We start from the raw sequence: 26228 nt of genomic DNA, 5'->3' as shown, positions 1-26228 counted from the left end.
AGATTATATCAGCGGCGTAGCGAGGTCGGGTGTCACCCGGTGCGGCACTTATTAATGGTGTCACCCCCCAGATGCGTAGCGACCCTTCCCGGGGACAAACTTTCAATTTTCGATTTGCACCCCCTCTTCAAACTTTCGATTTGCACCTCTTAAAAGACTATTTAACACTCGAATTAATCTCTTAATTAAGTGGAATTATCATTTTTCTCTATATATTTTGCAATTTTTTTGCCTTGGTGTCACCCCCTAAATGGTGTCACCGGTGCGGTCCGCACCCCCCCCTCGTTACGCCTCTGGATTATATTATACACTTAAACCAGAGTCCGCCCCACCAGAGGTGTGGCTAGCTGAGGGATGGTGGGGCATCCACACCGGGCGCCGACCCGAGTGCCTCTCCACCCCCGGAGAAAAAAGTCTGAAGCAAACCCACTATATACATGACTACCCACATGATTATTTTCAAGCGGTAGGTCAAGCTAGAAGTTCAGATCTAGAATAATCTATACACACCTACAAGTTGTATTATACTGCCTCTAGGACGTTTATTATTTGACGGAGACACAAGTAGCTGATTTAAAGATTTCTCGATGCGCATCAACACTGCGCCAATACTTGTAGGTTACCATGTGGAGTAATGCCTGACAATTGTACGTTTCCGTGCCGACTAGCACCAAATACGTTCACCAGTGGCGTAGGCAGGAGGGGGGTTATAACCCCTACCAGGGACTCACACCACTATATATATATATATATATATATATATATATATATATATATATATATATATATATATATATATATATATATATATATATATATGGAAAAATATGTGAACCCCTCCCAAGAAGAATTCCTGGTTACCGTGCCGGGTACCGCGGCACTATGGGAGCCAATCAGTCATAAGCCCCCAAGGGCAGATCGAACTGACCCATTAATTCGTTTAATTTACATGACGACATGAAGTCAGACACGAATTAATAAAGATCCAACTTTTATAGAAGTGGTTTTTTTTTACTAAAAATATAATGGTGGCATTTATTCAACTTCAAAAACAATGTTGACATTATAATAGTAAAATAATGGTGCCATTGATTTTACTCTATAGTGTACTAGATATTACGTCCCTTTTTCCTAAATTTACCATTTATATAAGTCTAGTAAAGTACATAAATTATTCAGTTTTTAGAATCATGTACATTTTTTCCCAGTCTGGTGCCAGGGACTGAGTTGTTTTAAACATAATTTGAAAGTATTAAATTGATTAGTGATTAGCCGGTTCATTTATGTCGTGCAATTCAAGGAGTCCCAGAGCTAAACTTAGCTCAGGCACGCAGACAATTCGATTAGGCGGTATCGATTACCGTTTTGAATTCCGTTTTAAGTGTGCATGGGGATGGTGGGGGTTGGGGATGGTGGGGGTTGGGGATGGTGGGGGTTGGGGTTGGGGATGGTGGGGGTTGGGGATGGTGGGGGTTGGGGATGGTGGGGGTTGGGGTTGGGGATGGTGGGGGTTGGGGATGGTGGGGGTTGGGGATGGTGGGGGTTGGGGTTGGGGATGGTGGGGGTTGGGGATGGTGGGGGTTGGGGATGGTGGGGGTTGGGGTTGGGGATGGTGGGGGTTGGGGATGGTGGGGGTTGGGGATGGTGGGGGTTGGGGATGGTGGGGGTTGGGGATGGTGGGGGTTGGGGATGGTGGGGGTTGGGGATGGTGGGGGTTGGGGATGGTGGGGGTTGGGGTTGGTGGGGTTGGGGATGGTGGGGGTTGGGGATGGTGGGGGTTGGGGTTGGGGGTGGGGGCGAGCACTCGTGTTGTGTGGGTGTGTGTGTGAGAGGTAATGTCTGTGTGTAAGTAGAAATATATGTGTGTAGGTCAATGCGTGTGTTGCGATATATATGTAACGATGTGTATATACGTGTGTTGCCATTCGGGTGCCTGTTTGAATTAAGTAGAATAGATCTAGCTTGCAATCAAAGTCATATTCAGTGAAAAGTTGATGTGTATTGGTTCGTAAAGGAAGAAAGTGGGAGGAGCGTGTGTGTGTGTGGGGGGGGGGGGGGAGAAGAGGGCAAAGTTTCTCCCAGACATCTCTTCGATGGGCCCCCCCAAAGAAAGCCTACCGCCCCCCCCCCCCCCGAAAATATCAAGTGCCCCCCCCCCCGAACGAAATATAATTTATATAGAATACATACTTTTACCAGTGTCCGCCCCCACCCCCACCGGAAAATGTTGACCGCCCCCCCCCCCCCCCCTCGGAGAAAAAAGTCTGGAAGAAACACTGGGAGAGGGGAGGTAAATACAACTGTCAAAAACATTTTATATCTTCAGACAAAAAAAAAGCCAGACGTTTACTTTAAACGTCCGAATTTCACCAGACGTTTAAATACATAAGTATGACCCTTAACGTCCAAATTTCAGAGCGGGGTAGAAAGCAGACGATGGCAGTTATTTTAAAACTAGGACTGGAGACCAAGACGGAATGGAACAGAACAAAATAAACAACCCCGCTGTGTGTCCTGACGTGGTAGACTAAAAAAAAGTTCATGAACAAAGACGTATGGCTGGAAGACAACAACAGGTTCAAATTTTTAACGTCTTTCTTTTTAAAAACTGTTTTTTTAGAAAAGAAAAAATATATATTTTTTTGAGTTATTTAGTCGATACCACACATGTTGACGATACAGTCATAACGATACTATAATTACTACATTTCACCGTCATAACGATACCACAACCCACCATACTAACAATACCACAGTGTAGTATCTTGACGATACCACAGCCCGTCGTTATTACGATATCACAGCACAACTTCTTGACGATACCACAATACACCTTCATAACGATACCACATCCCACCATACTAACGATACTTCATCCTACCATCTAACAATATCACAGTCTTGACGATACCATAGCCCAGTATTTTGACAATACCGCACCCCAGCATCTTAACGATACCATGTCCCACACCTTTACGATCCCACAGTCGAGAATCCCACACCCCAGAATCTTGACGATACCACACCCCAGAATCTTGACGATACCACACCCCAGAATCTTGACGATACCACACCCCAGAATCTTGACGATACCACACCCCAGAATCTTGACGATACCACACCCCAGAATCTTGACGATACCACACCCCAGCATCTTGACGATACCACACATCACCATTTTAGCGATACCGCAACCCACCGTCTTTGACGTTTCAAACTGAATTCGGATTGGGTTTAATTTTTTTCTGATAAACATAAATAAATTTAAAAAAACTCAGGTAATTTTCTGATCTATTTCGGTTCTACACTACCTGAAACTGATGTTTTGTTAAATCAAGGTAGACCTGTTTTTAAACTGCTGTAAAAAAATCGATTCACCGCGACACAGATTACACAAGTATTTTTTAATCTGCACATGTTAGATATTTTTAACCATGATTTATATTTATCCCAAACGTGTGTTGCGTCGTGTTGATAAGGTATGACTCCAGGTGTAGACGCCACTAAAAAAATGTTTGAAGGTTCTTATAAAAACACCCGCATGTCAATCTAGTATCGCATTTTTTTCTGTCTTTATCGGTGTTATATTCTAAATTAAGGTTAAGATAAGGACGAGAGTTTGGGTTAGATGTCTAGTTTAGGGTCAGAGTTAGTGTAGGTCTGGGTTAGTGTAGGTCACGGTTAGTGAAAGTCACGGTTAGTGAAAGTCAGGGTTAGTGTAGGCCAGGGTTAGTGTAGGTCACGGTTAGTGAAAGTCAGGGTTAGCGTAGGTCACGGTTAGTGTAGATCAGGGTTAGTGTAGGTCAGGGTTAGTGTAGGTCAGGGTTAGTGTAGGTCAGGGTTAGTGTAGGTCAGGGTTAGTGTAGGTCAGTGTTAGTGTAGGTCACGGTAGTAGTATATTAGGTCCCTTTTGGAGCGAAGGCGCAGGCGCAGGGTGAGGGGAGCAGGAGCAGGAGCAGGAGCAGGAGCAATGGTTATATAGGAAAATACTCCCTGCCTGGGTGAGCCGCAGGAACAATGACATATAGCAAAATACTCACCCACCAGGCGCAGCCTGCCGCAGCCGCAGGAACAACGAGATATAGTAAAATACTCCCTGGGGGAGCAGGAGGTACACCGACATATAGTAAAATACTCACCCAACTGGGTGAAGGTGGGTGAGCCTGGGTGACCCGCAGGAACAATGAGATATAGTAAAATACTTACCCACCTGGGTGAGCAGGTGGGTGAGGGTGGGTGAGCAGGATGTACAATGAGATATAGTAAAATACTCACCCACCCTAGGGTGGGTGAGCAGGAGCGGGAGTAGGTCAGTAGGTCACCTTTTGGTGACCTTGTGACGTAATTAGTAACATTATGACGTAATCATTGACCTAGTTACGTAATTTTAATGAGTTTTTTAATGAGTTTTTTAAATTTTAATTAATTTTTGACCTAGTTACGTAATTTTAATGCGTTTTTAAGGAGTTTTTAAATTTTTAATTAATTTTTATTATCGAGTTACGTAATTTAATTACTTTGATTGTATTTTTATTTTGTTTAATTTGTTTGTTTACTTGTTGTTTAATTTAATTACTTTGTTTATATTGTGTAATTTTTATTAACGAGTTACGTAATTTGATTATTTGTTTACTTTTTAATTATTTTTATTGACGAGTTACGTAATTTGATTATTTGTTTACTTTTTAATTATTTTTATTTTGTTTATTTTTAATTTTATTTTATTTTATAATTAGTTAAATTATTATTAACTAGTTACGTAATTTGATTTTAATTACTTTTGTTTATTTATTTATTTGATATATTTCTTTTCTTTGTTGTTTAATGTTGTTTATTTATTTGAATGTATGTATGTTTTAAATAAAAGACTAACACTAGCCGTGTACTTTGTGAATAACATCCATTAAAGATAACGATCAGCCACAGCTGTTACGTATCGACCCGCCCGCGAAGTTTTCTCACCGCTGCCCGTTTTAATGGGAATGTATTGATCGCAGCCGCTGGCCCATCACACCTAATTAAATTTTTGTTATGCTTCACCGAGCTTCCCCGCTCGGTTTGATAGGTTATGATGATTTATGTGGGTTCGCGAAGCCATCCCACCGGGGGGTATGGTAATTAACGCAAAGCCAGCGTTAAGTGTGGGAACACCTGTTACCACGTTAATCGATTTTTCCCCCGGTTGGGTCCCGTGCTTTTCACTAACAGTTATACGGACAGTATCATAGGTTTTTTGTTTTCACCTAGGCAATGTTTTGTTGTTGGTTGGTGTAGAGTTTATACCAGGGTCGGTGAAGTTTTCACCGAGGTTGGTTTTGAACTCGGACCATGCATGTTTAGGAATTGCTAGGTGTAGAGTTTATACTAGGGTGGTATGGTTTTGGTTTCACCATGGCTTGGTTCAAATTTGATACATGTATGCTTTGGAGTTGGTAGGTTTCAAACCTGCCTCGGTGAAATTTTCACCGAGGCAGGTCCAGTCTGTTGGAGTGGTTTCTAGGGGGTTGTGATATTAGTTGAGTGTAGATAAATGTAAGATTGTCCTACATCCTTTGTCTGTCCAAGGAATAGTGTGGGTAGTGGTACGATCTGTTTATCTATCGGTTGGTATTGAGCTTAGGGATGGGAGAAGGGGAAAGGGGTTGCTGACAAAGGGAAGGGGAATGGCGAATTGTGATAATGGTTGGGGCACCGATCCAACTCGGATCCAGTATTTTAAATGGTTGATTTTGATTCCAGTCATACCTCTTATACAGGATACCGAGTTACATAACTTTCAGGGACAAGTAACAAAACAATAACACACATCAAAAAATCACAAAAGACCGTTTATATCATAACTTTTTATTGAATAAAAACAACCCCATCAGCATACCGTCATGGTTCTGTCTTATTTACATATTTACATTAAAGTCTCGTTAAAGTCACGGTTGCTAAACTAAAAGGTCTTATATGTCTAGGGGAGATGTTGTCACATTGTCTGCGTCTACTTGTCTTTTAATATAAAAGTAAGAAAGTGAGTTTCTGTGTTGGGTGTAAGTATATATCCCCGTGTTGTATGCTCTGAACCCTGTGTTTGTCCCACCACTTGGTTCCTTTGTTGTGAGGACCTGCATGAAAGATTCTTTGCCTAGTGTGTTGTGATTTTTAGATAATCCCTTGGTTGATGTTTTATTATACTCGCCAAAACAGTGGTACGTCTTGCTACATAAAGATACCATCCCATCCCCTTCATATTCTAATTTAAACAACCCCGGTGTTCTCTTTTCATAAATTTTCCTAGCCCTACACTCTAGACAATGACTATCTACCGTGCCTTTGCCGCTTATAAATTGTGGTCTATGTGAGTCGCATACTTCTGAGGGGAACCATTTGTCGTAAATGTCAAAAAACTCGTGTTCTAGTCCCGGTCTTACGGCTTTTAACAAGTCATCGGTACTTAAGGCTAAGTATAAACTGTCAGTGTCCATTTCACATAGCTGAAAGTCGGTTCTATCTATATATTTGTCTATAAAGTCATAATAAAATTCTAACATCCTAAGTTTCGCGTACTGATAAACGAAAAAGCCTATCTGAAGAGGGAGATCCCAAACTATCTTCTTTTTTAACGTTTCTACTTCGTAAACATCGTCGGTAAGTTTTGTCATTTTTTTAAATCGCGGATTATTAATACAATCCCCTATATCCCTAGCCCTACAGTAGGTCATGTCCGCATGTCGTGTTTTATCCGTCAAAGTTTTACCGTATGCCGCGTTTCCTAACAATTTCATTGTTTCACTAGTTATCGCGTATTTGTCGTCTATGTCCCCCTTTCTTCGCGCGTCTGAAACTGTATCCCCAAATGTCTTAAAACATGCAATTGGATTATATTCAACGACTTGATAAATTTTACTGACTACCAACCCATGATTTAAATACCACTTTAAAAGGGGGGTCGCTAATAAAATTTTCTCCCCTGTAAAGCTACCGATTAAAGTCCGTCTACCGCTAGTTAATAAGTTGTTATCGATCGCGTATTGTCTCATAAAAGGTCCGATGTCATCGCGCGTAACGTCCGTATTTTTAAAAATCGGTGTCATCTCACTAAAATGTTCTCTTAAACTATCCGGTACTTTAATGTCGCATTCTATCAGACCAAAACACGAGTCGTCTAAAACAGAATCGATGATCTGTTTTTCAGTCAGGGGCCATTTCTTACCATAGGTCGGTGTCGGTGTCTTTTGTGATTTGTCAATAGAGTTTAAATAGTCTTTAATAGTTGGGTTCATTTTTTTCTGGTTCCCCCACTCACATTCCCACATTTCTACGACTTTAACGTCAACAGTCTCGGTAAGGTACTTCGTAATTTCGTTTGTCTTTTTAAATAACTCAGTCAAGGGTCTGTTACTAATGGGGTTTACTGTTCTGTCTTTAGTTAAAGGGCAGTCAGGGTGTCCATGAAAGAGGCAGCCATGGAACTGATAAACGGTTCGAGTGTTCGCGTCCCACCCGTCTACTCTTATATGGCGAGATCCTAAGCTAACTTCGCCCCCGTTAAACGCGGTTTTTAAAGTTACCCCCTTTGTTTTTGAAACCCACGATAACCACTGAAAAGCCTGTTCCCCGTAATGATTCGTTTTACGCGGTCTAAACCCCTCCTCACTATTTCTAATAATCGGAAATCCCGTCGGCATTTTTTGCATTAAAGACCATAAATAAAGCGCGTTCGCATCGTACCCCTTAATTGCCTGTACCACCTTTTTACTATTCCCCCTAATGAACGTTTCACCCTTTTCGTGATGTCTATGAAAAATAATGGAGGGGCCCCCTACGATATTATTTCGGATTGTTTTATGTAACTCTGATTCGCGCTCGGAACACAAAGAAAAAGAAACGTTTTCGGGAAGTGTTTTGAATAAGTATTTTAAGGTGACCCCCGGGACAGAAATCGCGTCTTTAAAAATATCAACCCCTAAATTTTTGTAAAAATTAGTTTGCTGCTCGAGCGCTTCGATAAACGGTTTTACATCGATATTGTTATACCAAATAAGATAATCTTTAAACGTTTGCATCCCCTTCTCTACCCAAATTTGGCTACACGTCGCGTACTCCTCGTCTGAAATGTTACAATTTTTTAATGATGAAAAAAAGGCCGAATGCGGAGGTAAAGACGTTTCATCTAAGACGGCTAAATTTTTGACATATTCGTACGGAAAAAATCCCTTGGTCTCTTTAACATTATATGCGGCGAGGTATTTACTATAGCTAAACCCTGGTGCTAGATAATTAACTATATCTAAGAACTTTAATTTATTTGTTGATATACACATAAAATTATTATTTCTTTTAACTACATATTTAAACGGTGTTTGTTTATCTTCTACGTCGTCTTCGTCATCGTTACAACTAGCTCTAGGTCCCTCCTCTAACCCCTCTTCTGTGTTTGAATAAGCTAAAAAGTACTGAATAAAATACGGCTTAACGAGATTTATATCATATTTTCCTGAATTAAACCCTATAACCGGCATTTGTCGCAAATACTCGTCTAATCTACCGCTAAGAAAGCTATCAAACCCTTTGTCGTTCGACTTATTATCACTACCCCTAGCTTTAGGTGGAAATAACTTCCTGATTTGCTTAAAAACAGGCTTGAACTGTTTTTTCAAAATGCCATAAGCTGCCTCGGCGATTATGTGGAGTCTGTCAATAACTCTAGTCACTAATTCTTGAGGGTCACCAGTCGAAATAAAACAGATGGGTTCGACGAACCCATCTACGTTTGAGGCAACAGAGCAAGACAAAGGCACGTGTTTGGCTACGCTTTTTGTAACTCTACCTAACGGGGGTAACTCGGTATGGTCGAAATAGCATTCGAAATCGTAAGTTGCTCGGAAGGGATAAACAAAGTTACTATTTACAACTACCCCATAGGACGCTAAAAACTCCCAGATTGTTTGGTGTGTCTGATAAACCCCTCCCTTATACCTATCAACGGGTTTCCCCCCATTACACCCTTTCACGTGTCTGTTTAATTGTTTAACGGTGGGCCATAATTTGTTACACACAGAACACGCGAAAGAGTGACCCGCCCCACCTATATTATTAATGTACATAAACTGATTTTGAAAAACTAAAAGATACATGGTCTCCCTAAACCTATCATTACTTCTAAGTTTCGGAAAAAGGATCTGGTTTTCGTCAAATTCAAAAATCTCAATATTTACACTAAAACAGGACTCTAAGAGGGGAATTTCGACCAACCTAACCCCACTAAAATTAGCCAAGGTCCCGAGACCTTGGTGTGCTTGCCACTGTTTCGCGAGATGTAATGTTGGAATTCTAAGATCTCTTGTGGGTGACCCTAAATGTCTGGCTAAACATCTAAAAAAGGAGAAATTGTCTGTGTAGGGTTTTGACTGTGAATCCTGTAGTAACATATTAATGGCGTGATTATGTTTAATAAAGTCAGGAATGTCTGTAAGAAGGCATGTGGGTGAAGCTTTGTCTGTGGTCGGGTGTAAGTCTACTGCATCTCCCCTAAGGTCGTCTACAGGATAAATAGTGGTGTGTGAATTAATGTTACTGTCATTGTTAGTCTTTACGCGTTTGTTGTTTGCTATGTCGTCATACGTCGTATGTCGTTTTAAGGGGCTAGTGTTGGTGGCGGTACGAGCTGTTTGGGTCGCTGATGGGAGTTGGACAGTATGTGTGTCGGTCACTAATGTGGGTTGGTGTGTTTGTCTGTTGGTTGCTGATGGGGTGTCGGTCGGTAATGTTTGGTTGGTGTGTGCTTTCTTATAGTGGGTTGTCAAATTGTCAAGTCGTGTAAATATTTTACCACAAGTTGTGCATGGATGTCTTTGTCGACCGTGTGCTGTCTCTTGATGGCGTATGAAATTTTGATTACGGTTGAAGACCCGCTCGCATACGTCACATGTGAAACGCCTCATGGTTGGTTGGGTGGTAGGTTGGGCGGCTTCCATTATTGATGAGGTGTCTAGTAGTCGGATGCTTGGGTAGGTCGCTGGCTGTAGAATAAAAGGAAAGTAAATACATAAAATAAAAAATCATAAAATAAAAAACATACTTAAAACAAAATTGAAAATGAACGTACCTATGGGTTTGAACGTCTAAGCTGAACGTGAAGTTAGCTGTATGTGGAGATCCAAAGTGGTGTAGTTGGATGTAGTTGGAACGTTTGGTTCAGTGGATGCCTCAGGGCTGGGTAGGTAGCTCAATAGGTCAGTCGATGGAACAGTTGTGTCGATGAGTCGACTGTACACTAAAAAGGAATACAGTTGCCTACTTATTTAGATACATATTTATTTAAAGGGTATTTTAATGGGGTTAGTTCCCTTAAAATAAACGTACTATTCACCTTACCTCGATGTACACTAAAAAGTAAAATAATTAATTAAAAGGTATTTTAATAGGGTTAGCTACCTTAAAACAATACGTACTATTAACCTTACCTCGATGTATGATACAAAATTAAAGTAAATACCTGTGACTACGTATTTAGAAAAAGGATTAATTAAAAGGGGTTAGCTCCCTTAACACAAAAGTAATATTAACCTTACCTTTAATAGAATAAACACGCACAAAAGATGTGGTCCGTATAGGGTTAGGTAGATGTGATGATTGGTAAAGGTGGCATGGGTTTAGTCTCAGGAGTCAACAGACGTCTCAGGCTGGATAAGTCGCGGTGACGCTTGATTTGAAGTCCGAAGTTGAAGTGTTTAGAACACAATTTTCGCGGTCATTTATACGGTTGGACAGCCTAGTTACAGCACCAGCTGTCGCACAACAGCTGTTGCATAATGACCTACGTGCTTCGCGGAGCTAACAAAGCGATCGGTAAAATCGATTAACGTGGTAACAGGTGTTCCCACACTTAACGCTGGCTTTGCGTTAATTACCATACCCCCCGGTGGGATGGCTTCGCGAACCCACATAAATCATCATAACCTATCAAACCGAGCGGGGAAGCTCGGTGAAGCATAACAAAAATTTAATTAGGTGTGATGGGCCAGCGGCTGCGATCAATACATTCCCATTAAAACGGGCAGCGGTGAGAAAACTTCGCGGGCGGGTCGATACGTAACAGCTGTGGCTGATCGTTATCTTTAATGGATGTTATTCACAAAGTACACGGCTAGTGTTAGTCTTTTATTTAAAACATACATACATTCAAATAAATAAACAACATTAAACAACAAAGAAAAGAAATATATCAAATAAATAAATAAACAAAAGTAATTAAAATCAAATTACGTAACTAGTTAATAATAATTTAACTAATTATAAAATAAAATAAAATTAAAAATAAACAAAATAAAAATAATTAAAAAGTAAACAAATAATCAAATTACGTAACTCGTCAATAAAAATAATTAAAAAGTAAACAAATAATCAAATTACGTAACTCGTTAATAAAAATTACACAATATAAACAAAGTAATTAAATTAAACAACAAGTAAACAAACAAATTAAACAAAATAAAAATACAATCAAAGTAATTAAATTACGTAACTCGATAATAAAAATTAATTAAAAATTTAAAAACTCCTTAAAAACGCATTAAAATTACGTAACTAGGTCAAAAATTAATTAAAATTTAAAAAACTCATTAAAAAACTCATTAAAATTACGTAACTAGGTCAATGATTACGTCATAATGTTACTAATTACGTCACAAGGTCACCAAAAGGTGACCTACTGACCTACTCCCGCTCCTGCTCACCCACCCTAGGGTGGGTGAGTATTTTACTATATCTCATTGTACATCCTGCTCACCCACCCTCACCCACCTGCTCACCCAGGTGGGTAAGTATTTTACTATATCTCATTGTTCCTGCGGGTCACCCAGGCTCACCCACCTTCACCCAGTTGGGTGAGTATTTTACTATATGTCGGTGTACCTCCTGCTCCCCCAGGGAGTATTTTACTATATCTCGTTGTTCCTGCGGCTGCGGCAGGCTGCGCCTGGTGGGTGAGTATTTTGCTATATGTCATTGTTCCTGCGGCTCACCCAGGCAGGGAGTATTTTCCTATATAACCATTGCTCCTGCTCCTGCTCCTGCTCCTGCTCCCCTCACCCTGCGCCTGCGCCTTCGCTCCAAAAGGGACCTAATATACTACTCACGGTTAGTGTAGGTCACGGTTAGTGTAGGTCAGGGTTGGTGTAGGACAGGGTTAGTGTAGGTCAGGGTTAGTGTAGGACAGGGCTAGTGTAGGTCAGGGTTAGTGTAGGTCAGGGTTAGTGTAAGTCAGGGTTAGTGTAGGTCATGGTTAGTGTAAGTCAGGGTTAGTGTCAGTAGCGTAGCGAGGGGGGGCGGGGGGGGGACATATGTCCCCGGGCGCCGACCTTAGGGGGGGGGGGGGCGCCAAATTGAAAGTTTGAGGGGGGGGGGGGTGCAAATGAAAAGTTCGAGGGGGGTGCAAATCGAAAATTTGCTCCCAGGGGGGCGCCAAATTGAAAGTATGTCCCCGGGCGCCGGGAAGGGTCGCTACGCCTCTGGTTAGTGTAGGAAAGCTAGCATGGATTACAACCATGTTGATGATCTAGCACCTAAGGATTGGAATTTAATGAAAATCTCATTTCCCTTGTGTCGTTGGGTGGATCCATTTTTCAACATGGTCTGTGATTAAGTTCTACATTTGAAAAGCCCGGGAGTGGACCTTAACACACCCCCACCCCACCGCACCTAAGGCGGACACACTTAACAAGTATATTTTATTAGACGAAGGTGTTCCTCGATTATAAATAAGCTCCCCTTCACCTACATATGATTACTTCATCTATGATTATTTCCCTTTAAACTTTGTTGTGTCTGGATTGTTAATTGCTTTTTTTTTTTGAGAGAATCACCTATGAAGAAAGAAAAAAGTGGAGATAAATCTGTTTCTATTTATTAAAAAATTTCATCAATCTTTCCCCAAGGTTGTATTATCTCCCTGGAATCATCTCTGGACTATTATTAGCCTGATCGATAAACCCTAGTATCCGACAGGTTTTTATAAGCTTTTAGTTTCATTCGACTAAGGAAAAAATGGACGGGATCGTGCACTACTACGAAATTCTCTCCACTCTAAATCTAGGCCTACATAAAATGATATTAAAATAAAATACTTAAAAAAAACTTTTTAAAAAACCACGTTTTTCTTGTGGACTAAAAAGTAGAAAATAAATTTTCATACATTTGATGACAAAAAACGTGGGTACGTTCACCATCAAATTTCCCGACCCATCTGCCCGACCCACGTTTTTTGTCATCAAATGTATGAAAATTTATTTTCTACTTTTTAGTCCACAAGAAAAACGTGGTTTTTTAAAAAGTTTTTTTTAAGTATTTTATTTTCTCCTTTTTAGTCCGTTGCTACACATGAAAAACGTGGTTTTTAAAAAAGTTTTTTATATAGTTTATTTTCTACTTTATCTAATGACTTGATTAAGTATGACTTGACTAAGTGTTTATAAATACACGGACTAAAAATCTTGAGCGACCAGGATTCGAACCTGGGTTGTCGCGGCCACAACGCGAAGTACTAACCGCTATACGATCACGGCCAGCGCGCTCACATCGATTGGGGCCGAAGTAACTGTGTCAATAGGCCTCCAGTCTTGTCGGTATCTTTAGAAATCATGTCCTCAATTTTATGGTCCTTGGGGCGTAATTAAATTAAGCTAATTACGGTCTCTAATTGCTAGTTTTTATGATTGCATCTGAAATTGTTAGGCGAAAGTAGCCTACATGCCAAATTTCAGATCTCTAGAGCAATCAGAAGTGGGCTAATTTTCGATGTCAATTTTAACAACAAACATCCAAACAAACAAACAAACGCGAAGCTGAGTTAAGAAAAACGTGTTAAAAAAAGGAATGCTTCAGATGTTCTCACAAACTAATACAATCATTGCGTGCTAACTACTGCTTAGTATTTTGGATGTGTTTTCTAAGTGTGAAACAAATTAAAGAGAAAGATATCTATCATTTTGAAGCTAATAAGGGGAGATAATGATGAAATAAAACAAACATCATGTACATTACACAAAAGAGAGGCGGGGGTTTATTAGTAGTATGAATTGAATTCATTTGAAAATAACCTTTTCGAACTTAGCGTTAAATGGAACAAATAAAGTAGAGTTTACCGATTTCTGTATATTTATGAACAGATATTTATTTGTTTCTGTAGGCTTATGAACAGATAGTGTGGTCAGCACTATGCCCAGCTGCCTTTACTTTCCATGACATACGTCAGATACCCATCAGAGCTTGGTGGAGTAAGTGGCGTCTTGCGGTCTCAAGAGGTGCTCTTACTTAATAATGTTCATAATTTCTGATTTTAATTAGAGATATGAGCAGACTGTAAAATTTAATCGGAAATCGTCTAAATAGGCCAACTTCAGCACACCATGCCTTTCACACACATGAACCAGTAGGTAGAACCACATCGCCGTATGGACAAGTTAGCTACATGTCTCCATCACGTGACTCAGCAGGGGAGGCTACTCTCATGTCAAGATATTCACTGCACAACCAGGGGTCAAGAAGTACGTCGATGAATTAATTAGCCGAAAGGCTAGCGTTATACCATTCAGGTTCGCGATACTAAGGGAGAGCACTTAAGTAACTTCGTAGAGGAATACGAAAAACTCCAATCTTCAATTCCCAGGCTAGTACAAGATGACTAAGCTACATTTTTTTTTATAATTGTAAATTAGTTGTAGCTTAATAGCTAGTAGAATTTAACCTTAAACTAAGCAAAATTTTAAATCCTGAAACAACCAACACCCTAGCTCTAACCTTATTTTTTTATATTTTGTTGTAGATACATGTTATGGGAATATACGTGTATGACTAATCAAGAAATTGGTTTACCACGGTTATTTAGTTACACAAACCCAGCACTACACCTAATACAACATCACATAACTGACCCAAACCTCGGCCCTAAACTGTAATTCCAGGCCCCAATCCCACCTTGTTAAGATGCTAGACCTAGCAGTTCTACAATGATATTAATGTGGCTCCATTAGAACATACAAATAAGAAACACGGAATGATTTCACAATGCTTCGATGACAAAACGTGATGCCACACCATTATTTTTTTCTATAAAAAAAAATAAATAAATAATCCCCATTGACGCTTTAACTTCGTTCTGGAAAATTTACATTAGATTTCACGTAAAAAAAACACCCACAAAAAATAAATAAAATAAACCACAAACCGGTTATCTTTGCTAAAATATAAAACAAACTAAAGCTGACTAAGCAGCTTTAAAAACCCCCAGAAATATGTAACAGGCAGTTCACCAAAGCACGATTGAAGTTAATTTAAGATAAACAGGCCCGGTACTAGCACATTACACCGTACGTAAACTCAGCTGGTCTTATTAGGTCACGTGTACTCATTACGTCACCGTTTTGTACTTACCCAGACTTGATTTTGAACGGCTGTTTAGGGGCTAAAGGTCACCGTGGCGTCATTAATATTTGAGTATGCGTCACTAATATTTGAGTGCAGGTATTCATGTTGATTACGCTAAATATAATCTTCGTAGGGTTTAGGTTGATGGTAGTAGGTAAACATTGAAAGGAGTCATTATCTCTGTATAAATGTTCACTTTTCTAGTTCAGAGTTACTCGGGTATTTATGGGTAGGCCATTTTAGTGAAGGAGGTAAGTACGTAGGCTAAACAAGGCAACATTTTCAAACTAGTTTTAAGGGTAGGGCGTATGCAGAGGCGTAGCGACCCTTCCCGGCGCCCGGGGACAAACTTTCGATTTGCACCCCCCCCCCCCTCGAACTTTTCATTTACACCCCCCCCCCTCCTCAAACTTTCGATTTGCACCCCCCTCGAACTTTTCATGTGCAACCCCCCTCAAACTTTCAATTTGGCGCCCTCCCCTAAGGTCGGCGCCCGGGGACATATGTTCCCCCTCCCCCCCCCCCCCGCTACGCCTCTGGGGGTATGAATGCTAACTCCACAAGTCTGGGGTTCGAACACGCGAGTTATAGATCGTTATCTAAGAACAACAACCCATCTAGGAGGAGAGACAAATCCTAAATCAAACAACTGTTGACTTGTAGTTTGGTCTTTGTTGGAGAAAGGCTATGGAAGCAAATCTAGGGAGAGAAGCAGATTGAAATAGGTGTCATCGAGACATGTCGCATAACATGTTAGTACGTAATACCTAATTGTGTTGGAGGAAATCCGATTTAAGTTTACAACAAAGAAGAAAGAAGAAGCTACCAATAAAGTTAACATCATAAACAAACCTTATCCCGCTTCTAGACTACAGCGTTAAACCAAGACCAAACAATGACACTGTCGGCAAAAATAAATAACAACAAAAAAAAAATACCACTTTCATTCAAAGAGTGTGTTGGTCTAACAATAAAATTCTATACAAATCTCCTACTGTCGTGTTTATTTGTAAAATAACTGTAGAAAGTATAACTCTCATAGAATTCAGGTATATTTTTTTAAAACACCCACTTCGAAAACACAAAACTAAAAAATCTCCATTAAAAATAGCTGTGCTTAAAAATGTACGACAAGTACAGCTCTCTACACTTGGGTTTATACTTGGACTTTATGCCAAGCCTACGATCTCCAGTGCTAGAGCCTTCATAAAATCTTTATGTGATTACACCTCGCCCACCCACATCTCATAATCCCGAAGAGAATCGCAGCCGGTGCGTTCAAAATGGTGCGCAACGGAGCAACTCTGACAAAATAGCGCGGTGCTCGCCCTTGGTAAAAAGACATTGTTGTTGTGAGTGCTCGCCCATGAGAACAGAAGTTGAGGTAACTCTATGCGGAAGATGAAATACAAAACGATGAAAATCATGGGGGAGGTGGGGGGGGAGGTAAAAGAATTAAAGGAGGAGTAATGTGTCTTACGATGGTGAAAAACTAACGCAGGGGTTAGTGTGTCTTATGATGAAGAGTTGTGGGCCTTGAGACGGCTAAGTACAGTCTTAAGGCGGAAGTGTAAGGGAACTTCGATAATGGAGTAATTAACCTGGAGTAATTAACCTTGAGACTTAAATTTTCAGAAGATCCGACGACAGCGTACGGGAGATTTAATTAAGCTAATTAATGATACAGTTGAATGCAAAATTAACGTATTTTTTTTTCAATAAAAATAAAATTAGAAATTCTGCACTCTCTTGCACTCCCCCCCCCCCCCCCCCCCCCAACAAGGTAAAGATATTCCATTAGCCCGCGTGTAGACATTTCCTTGAAGCGACTTAATCAGCGTGAGTTGTCTCTCTCTAGGAGACAAGTTGTCGGATGGATAGTTGTTATTTGCTATTGTAACATGAATGATGTGTGGCTGTTATTTTAGGGGTTGTCATTCGTGGTTGTCAATTTTGGTTGTTGTTTTAGGGTTGTCTTTTGATGCTGTTATATTGGGTTGTCATTTTAGGGGTTGTCATTTCATGCTGTTATTTCGGATTGTTATTTTAGGGGTTGTCATTTCATGCTGTTTTTTTTTAGGTTTGTCATTTGTTGTTGCCATTTTGGGTTGTTATTTTAGGGTTGTCGTTTGCTGCTGTCCTAACGTCTTCAGATTGAGATCCACAAGGTATGTAATATCGATCAATAATTCATCAGGATTTTATTATCGATTTCTAAACATCAAACGATGAAAGGGAGGAAATAATGCGTACAATCTGAAACATCTAAACATACATTTGTTGGAACAAAAATTCCTAATCCTCGAAACAAAATTATTTTTTATAAAAATGTAATGACTTTTTTTTTACACTTGTATCAGAACAGTGCGGGGTTTAACAATTTCAGACAACTGTTTTCAGATATAAATCAATGTGAACATAAATATAAGGTTTCGAGCAGTCTGGGAAAATGAATTGTGTGGCTAAACAGGACGGTCTCCACACGACTCTATCACCCCACCCCAACACTACATCAACCCATCCGCACCCTCCCACCCAACTACAACACCCCACCCCAACACTACATCAACCCATCCGCACCCTCCCACCCAACTACAACACCACATCCCAACACTACATCAACCCATCCGCACCCTCCCACCCAACTACAACACCCCACCCCACCACTACATCAACCCATCCGCACCCTCCCACCCAACTACAACACCCCACTCCACCACTACATCAACCCATCCGCACCCTCCCACCCAACTACAACACCCCAACACTACATCAACCCATCCGCACCCTCCCACCCAACTACAACACCCCACCCCACCACACCACAATTCTCGCCGTAGCCCACTACATCCCCCAACACGCGATGGGTACTCCTCAAAAGCTGGGTAAAATTAAAGACGTCCTAGACTCATAGACGTCATACGCATACATGGAGGTCTAAGAGTTATCTTGACGTCCTACACATACAGGGACGTCCTACAATACATGTACGTCCAATAATTAACTTGACGTTCTACAAATACATAGACGTCCTACACATACATGTACGTCAAAGAATTAACTTGACGTCCTACACTACATGTAGGTCCAAGAATTAACTTGACGTCCTACACATACATGTACGTCCAAGAATTAACTTGACGTCTTACACCTACAGTGACGTCCTACAGAGCCGATAGGCCCACCACAATACCACTTACACAAGTGTACACATTGTGCACAACTGCATCATGCTCATTTTTAGTTTGTCAACACGACAACATGTTAGAGAGGGGGGGGGGCACATACCTGAGGGTGAGGGCGTCAGGCGGCCCCTGGGGGGTAGCTCCGGTAACTCAGATCTCTGCTTCATACCACTGGCGAGTAGGTGACCGTTGGTTTTCAGCTTGGGCCGATGGGCCGTGTAGCCCGAGGGGTCAACTAGAGGCCGTGGGGCGTCTCGCTGCATTTGAGCTGTCAAAGAGATCAATCCGTTATTTTAAAAATATTGAGCCGTCAAATAGTTCAACATGACGTCATTTTAAAAAATAATGAGCTGTCTAATAGTTCAATATGACTTCATTTTAAAAATATTGAGTTGTCAAATTGTTCAACATGACTTCAATTTTTTTTTTTTTTTTACAAAAATTGAGCTGTCATTAAAAAATTAACAAGGACAATTAGATCAGCTAGCATGTTATATTGGTATATATATATAATTTTAAAGGCGTTTTTTTTAAAACTAATACTGGTATTAGAAGTAAAAAAGAAAATTTAGAAATGTTTTTTAAGCAGAAATGGATCTTGAAGTACAGTATCAACAATTTCAATGGAAAAGCGTTTGTAAAACCTTTATGTAACGGAGACGTATTTGGAAAGTAAGTCAAGCGAGAATGAAAGTGGAGAGGGGGGGGGGGGGAATAATTCAAGTACAGGATTAGCCACTTGTCCCCTAAGCCTTTATCGTTAACGAGGTGCCTCAGTGGATTACTTAAGTGGATTAAGATGGATTTTAAAGCTTGGCCCGCTAATCCACATACACTCTGCCTTGACAGCTAGTCGGCGGCAGGTGTCAACGTCATCACGGAACGTCAACGTCATCACGGAACGTCAACGTCATCACGGAACGCCAACGTCATCACGGAACGTCATCGTCATCACGAGAGACTCCAGCATAAAACAACTGCTTCCTTGTAGCTTTTTATTGAATAGACACAGGCTATGGAAGCAAATCCAGAAAGACTATCAGTCTAAAATCATATTGAACGGTTCATGTGGCGCATAACATGTTGATGTCTAATACTTTAACTCTGTTGGAGGTAATCCCCTGAAATATTACTATTAAGAACGGAGAAGTTCTCTTAGGTCTCATTATATATACCTTCAATGTTCACATATTATATTTTAAAAACGAAAGCGAAAAATAATAAATTAATTATATATTGAATTACACTTAATGTTTAAATTAATGTAATGGTTACTATCTATATTCAATAAATTTAAAATGCCAAATACAAGCGATCACTCAATTCGCCAGACTAAACTACCTTGGCCTGTAATCTAAAAGTTTCTCAAAACTTTCTACAGTAGACAGTTTTCTATCCCAGACAATGTATCACCAACAAAGTACCGAAAACACGAAAACTCTACCGAGAAACAACACGACAGTCCAACCAACCCCTGCCATTGTTTATTCAAATCACAACGAGTTAATTGTTCTGTACCGAAGGCTGAGATGGATTCTTGTCCGCCTTGTGACAAAGGCAACCAAATATATGAGAACATTGCGTGTATGTATAGTTGGTTGTAGAGTACGTGTAAAGTACTTAAGTCACAGTATCCGTCATAACCTAGCCAAACAATGTGTGGGTTTATTTTTTTTTTTACGTTAACCAAAAATCTTCACTTTTTTCTAACAATTTAAAATTATGATTATTTTTTTTTAATAAAATTATATCCCTTTTGGAAATGGCTGTTGAGATTGCAGGTGAAGTAGAGTTCACGATCCCGTTACCTCGGCACATGCAGCTTAATATTTGTATATTAATACTAATAGTTTCGCTGTCTGTCTATCTATCTTTCTATCTATCTATCTATCTATCTGTCTGACAAGAACGCTCTAGAGAAAAGACAAGCAATTTAAAAACATGCATAGTAATTCGAAAAACGAAGTATGACGTCGACACATTTAGCGCACAGAGTAGAAAATAATCTCAAACCCAGAGAGTGCGCACAGTTATATGACGTCATTGATTATCGAGTAAACATTCAATACAAAGGCAATTTGGTCTAATCTAAGTGGTTTGCGTGAAGAGTTTCTTGCATACAATTCTTCGGGTAGGGGCGAAGCCCCACCCCCCACGTAAGAACGTCTGAGCCCCTCCCCCTCCCCAACTCAAAAGAAATGTCCTCATCGATACTCTATAATAAAATTAATGTGTCTAATCTAAAAAGTGGTTTTCTTGCAATGGGACGGTAGACATGTTTTTTTTTTTGGGGGGGGGGGGGGGGGGGGGGGTGGAGGGGTGGGGGGGTGTGGTGTGTGTGTGTGGGGGGGGGGGTGGGGGTGTGTGGGGGTGGTGTGTGGGGGGTGGGGGTGGTGTGTGGCGGGTGGGTTGGTTTCAGTGTTTCTTTCAGACTTTTTCCTCCCCGGAGAGGGGTGGGGGGTACTTGAAATTTTCGGGGGCGGGGGTAGAATTTTCTGGGAGGGGGCGGACACTGGAAAAAGTATATAATTATATTTCGTTGAATGGGACGGTAGACATGGTTTTTTTTTGGGGGGGGGGCGGTGGAGGGGGGGGGGGGTTGGAGGGGTGGGGGGTGGGGGGCGGTGTGTGGAGGGGGTGGTGTGTGTGGGGGGTGGGGGTGGGGGGTGGGGATGGTGTGTGGGGCTGGGGGTGGTGTGTGGTGGGGGGTGGGGGTGGTGTCTGGGGGTCGGGGGGGGGGGGGGGTGGGGGGTGGTGTGTGGGGGGTGGGTTGGTTTTAGTTTAGAGAAAAGAGACAGCACTATCAGCCTAGCGCCCGTTGTACCCTTCCTCAACGGGCCATTTTTCTCGTTGAGATATAACCATGGTTTTTTTTACTTTCTCGTATATACGTAGTATAGAGAAAGTATTGTAATCGTGCAAAAAAAAAATCGAGATTTTTACAAATCTCGACGTTTTACACCTCACTGATACGGAAAAACATAATTTTGCAATCTTGTCCGTATGTCTGTGTGTGTGTGTGTGTGTGTGTGTGTGTGTGTCTGTGTGTCCGTGTGTAAACACGATAACTTGAGTACCGTTACAGCTAGGTTGATGAAATTTCATATATAAGTATTTTATCAAAATCGTAGATCCGTATCAACTTTTGAGCGATTTTCGATAACCGGAAGTGGTACTTTTCCTACTTTGAATTTTTCAAAAGCCTATAACTTGAGTACTATTTCAGATAGATACATGAAATTTCACATGTAAGTAAAAGATCTAATTCTCTACCTTCTGTTAAATTTTGAGTAATTTCGGTTGACTGGAAGTAGTAATTTACGCTACTTTTGATTTCTCAAAAAACTAATGTAAATTTTAGAAGTACTAATAATATTGCGCACTATTATGCGCTTTTTTATTCGGCGTTCACTTGGTGTGCAATTAATTTGTCTACGAGATTTTATTCTATTTTTAAAACTTTAAGTATTTAAAATGGATTAAAAATCATGTCTATAGCCCGAGTTCCCATCCCCTGTTATTTTATATAAGAATATTCGAGAAAGTTTAGGGGAGATCACTCCCGGTTTATTTTAAATGTTGCTAAAGGAAGTTGAAATTGTGATATTCGCAGATCAATCATTGTGATTTGTTTTAAAAAATACTTCCGGGGTTGTAAAATTTGCACAACTATTTTGTGTGTGTTGAAAACGTGGCTCTAATTTTTCAACTTTCCAAGCCATTAACTGTGTTTTATCTACAACAAATACTTTTATCGGCACCATCTACATTGTTGTTTCCCCAAAACCCGGATGCTGCATTCATGTCCTATATTTAGACTTCAGTTCTTGGATCTACTTGTAATGTTCAAGTGTAACAACCGGCAACTGTTATACAAAGTACTCAAAGAACCGGTCTATGATGTAACAACCGGCAACTGTTATACAAAGTACTCAAAGAACCGGTCTGTGATGTAACAACCGGCAACTGTTATACAAAGTACTCAAAGAACCGGTCTAACAACCGGCAACTGTTATACAAAGTACTAAAAGAACCTGTCTGTGGTGTAACAACCGGCAACTGTTATACAAAGTACTCAAAGAACCGGTCTAACAACCGGCAACTGTTATACAAAGTACTAAAAGAACCGGTCTGTGGTGTAACAACCGGCAACTGTTATACAAAGTACTCAAAGAACCGGTCTAACAACCGGCAACTGTTATACAAAGTACTAAAAGAACCGGTCTGTGGTGTAACAACCGGCAACTGTTATACAAAGTACTCAAAGAACCGGTCTAACAACCGGCAACTGTTATACAAAGTACTAAAAGAACCGGTCTGTGGTGTAACAACCGGCAACTGTTATACAAAGTACTCAAAGAACCGGTCTAACAACCGGCAACTGTTATACAAAGTACTCAAAGAACCGGTCTATGATGTAACAACCGGCAACTGTTATACAAAGTACTCAAAGAACCGGTCTATGATGTAACAACCGGGAACTGTTATACAAAGTACTAAAAGAACCGGTCTGTGATGTAACAACCGGGAACTGTTATACAAAGTACTCAAAGAACCGGTCTAACAACCGGGAACTGTTATACAAAGTACTAAAAGAACCGGTCTATGATGTAACAACCGGCAACTGTTATACAAAGTACTCAAAGAACCGGTCTAACAACCGGCAACTGTTATACAAAGTACTAAAAGAACCGGCCTGTGATGTAACAACGCCCCTGGCTTTAGATTCTAGACCTGTGTTTACAATGATTCTGTTTCCACAGGTCACGTGGTTACACCTGGCCCGGCACCAGACAACACCTTCAGCACGCTCCTCCCCTGTTACATCACAGAGATGACACACCTGTACAGGTGTTCCACACGCTGGCATCAAGTCGACCAGGTCCTGACGTCAGGCTAATTCTTATATTTTCTAGACAAACCCGACCGATACCTTTCACGTGAGGGGGGGGGTTGAAGGTTAAAGGTAGACAAATATCGATTTAATTTTCACATTTTTTTTTGTATGTTTGTTCTCCATCTAAAAATTCAGCTCTTTGTTCTAGAGTTTTCTGACGTGTTGCTAAGATAAATCCACGCGGGACTGGATTTAAGAGCTCACGTTTTAATCTGTCGAAAACTTTTAGTTTTATTTGTCTGCCAACGAGGCAAAGCTTTCACGAAGCCTATGGGTTTATTTTGAATGAGATTTTAGGCTCAGAACTAGTAACTTGCCCCGTCTTATGAACGAGCAAGTTTCAAAAATTATACGAGCACAGTGAATCGTCTTGATACAAGAAATCTGTAAGTTATAAGCTAGCAGTGTCTACCGTCATAATACAAACTATCTGTGTGATTTAAGCATTGTATTTCGTTTTTTATTGTTAGCAAGTTTAAAGTTGTAAACTAGTAAAGTCCAGTCTTGCTACGAGCATGCTTTGAGCTATAAACTAGCAAAGTGTCCCGTTTTATTGCAACATGTTTTATTTTGTTATTACGTGACGATGGAAAAACTCGCGCGTATTAACTACAGCTTTACGAGGCAGAGAGAACTAATTACATAGGCTTGAAGTGAAATCCCTGCTTGAAAAAGCTAAGCTTGTTTTGACACCTTTATAGGCAGCTTTGTGGTTAAAAAAAATAATATCAAAACAAAATTTTACGAGATTTTTAGACTCATAAAAACGTCAATTGTGTATAAATAATTTTGTCGGTCGGTATCGCTGTTAAGGTCAGGGTTAGGATTAAGGTGAGGGTTATGGCTAAGAGTTGCATTAATAAGGATAATGGTTAAATCTTGGATCAGGAAAAGGGATATGACCAGGATTAGGGCATGAGTCAGGGTTAAGATTAGAAAGGATCCAGTACCAGAACTTTGAACTTGAATCGCAATAGGGCTGGTAAGTAGGTCACCAACCAGTTCTACGGCTCAATAAAACCAGCATGAGCCATATAACTGTTTACTGACCTACTTACCAGCCCTATAGGGTTCGACACATACTTGGGGGAGCTATGCAAACAAGATACATTGCTGCGATACAACCTGCGGACGATACAGCCTGCAGACGTTTCGAAGATTCCAGAATCATTTCTTACCTTGGGCGACACAGATGGGGCAGATCTCGCTGTTGAACATGCAGGTGTAGCAGCGCTCGTGACCGCAGGAGTCGATCAACTTCCGCTTCTTGCCGCTGTCGAAAGGTCGGTGACACGCTGGGCAGAGGTCACTCGTCTCCATAGAGCTGGAATCTTGATCTGTTCAGAGAGAAGGGAGGTTCATGTAGCTGTTTGTCTTTTCAGAGGAGTTGGGGTTTATGTAGATAAAACTTTGGGCTGACAGGAGAGAAGGTAGGGTGATGTAGTTGTTTGTCTTTTCAGAGGGGTTGGGGTTTATATAGATACAACTTTGGGTTGTCCAGAGAGAAGGGAGGTTGATGTAGTTGTTTGTCTTTTCAGAGGGGTTGGGGTTTATGTAGATAAAACTTAAGGCTGCTAAAAGAGGTTAGGTTTATTTAGATTGAGTTTTGTCTGATTATAGAGAAGTTAGGCTTTAAGGATGGTCTGCTTATAGATTGACAAAAGACGTTCTTGTTAACCAACTTTACATCGCTTTGTTTCCTTACATTAAAAACTTCATTGATTGATCTCAATTTACTAAGGTAAAGTAAAAATTCTTATTCACAGACTTATTAAGATTTGTATTTTTTCTGAATACGAAAAAAAATGTCCTTATTATAAATTCATGTTTGAACATAATAATTTCTTCAAAAGGTTCAAACGGAGCATTTTTGTTCAAATATACATCTACAATCAATTCTTCTAGTAGAGGAAAAAAAAAACCTCAAAAACTTTTGAACACACACAGCATGTAAATCAGAAGATATCAGAACACATCAAATAGTTCTGATCATAACAGAGTATGCTATAGCCAATAGGATTCGATTGTATGGGTAGCGTATGGGTTAATGTTATCTTTAGGAATAGCTGTGAGATAAATTATATCCCCTTCATAGACTTGAGCTTAAGGAGGTGTTATGATGTAAGATTATCAGTCGCTGGATAAAAATATATTGATCAGCTCTCTACACGGCGCATTAGCCAAAGTATAATTAATCACATTACACGCTTTTCAGAGTACGAGTTTTTACTCGACAGAAGTGGCTATTCATTTGGTCTAAGGGCCATCATCAGCCAGTGTTTGTGGCTGAGGGCCATCATTGGCCATTCCCTGATGTCTGAAGGCCATCAATGGCCGGAGTTATGTGACTGAGGGCCATCAGCAAGCACAGGATAACCGCCCCTTACGTGAACAGACCGCAAGCGATCTCACAATTTAAAGATTAGACAGACGGAGTGGGACAGAGCGGAAGTGACGCGGCGAGCCAGATACTATCAATGGAGGATCAATATTTGAAGGGAAAAGTTTCACGGTAAACCGGAAGTTTAGTTTATAGCGTGAAGGAGCAGGATTTAGACCATTCTTTACGATCAAGATTGTCTTATATTTCTTATCTTAGTTTTTCCTTTTTAAAGTACGTCGGTATGAATGAAAGGTAACTACCGTATAATATTGATATTTTTTACTGCATGGAGAGCTGTTATGGTAATGGTTAAGATTATGGTATGTTCAGGGTTAAGGATAGGGATTAGGAT

At 40.4% G+C, this 26228-nt stretch overlaps 1 protein-coding gene across 4 annotated transcripts in view; it reads right to left on the bottom strand.

Annotated features, from left to right (window-relative positions):
• Positions 1-24828, bottom strand: part of LOC131929842 (protein TANC2) — a 46602-nt gene extending 21774 nt beyond the window's left edge. For all 4 annotated transcript variants that reach the window (XM_059286235.1, XM_059286236.1, XM_059286237.1 and 1 more), the window contains exons 1-2: positions 24672-24828; positions 18700-18864 (exon numbers count right to left, since the gene is read on the bottom strand). In XM_059286235.1, the coding sequence (XP_059142218.1) occupies positions 18700-18864; positions 24672-24813 (307 nt within the window). In that variant the 5' untranslated portion in view covers positions 24814-24828. The remainder of the gene's footprint in view (positions 1-18699; positions 18865-24671) is intronic.
• Between the last annotated feature and the right edge of the window lie 1400 nt (positions 24829-26228).

Source organism: Physella acuta, unplaced genomic scaffold (assembly GCF_028476545.2).
Source record: "Physella acuta isolate Inbredline_101_S28 unplaced genomic scaffold, ASM2847654v3 ptg001686l, whole genome shotgun sequence".
In the NCBI taxonomy this organism is placed as follows: domain Eukaryota; kingdom Metazoa; phylum Mollusca; class Gastropoda; family Physidae; genus Physella; species Physella acuta.
The sequence above is the reverse complement of the archived record's forward strand: the minus strand, read 5'-3'. Positions and strand labels throughout refer to the sequence as shown.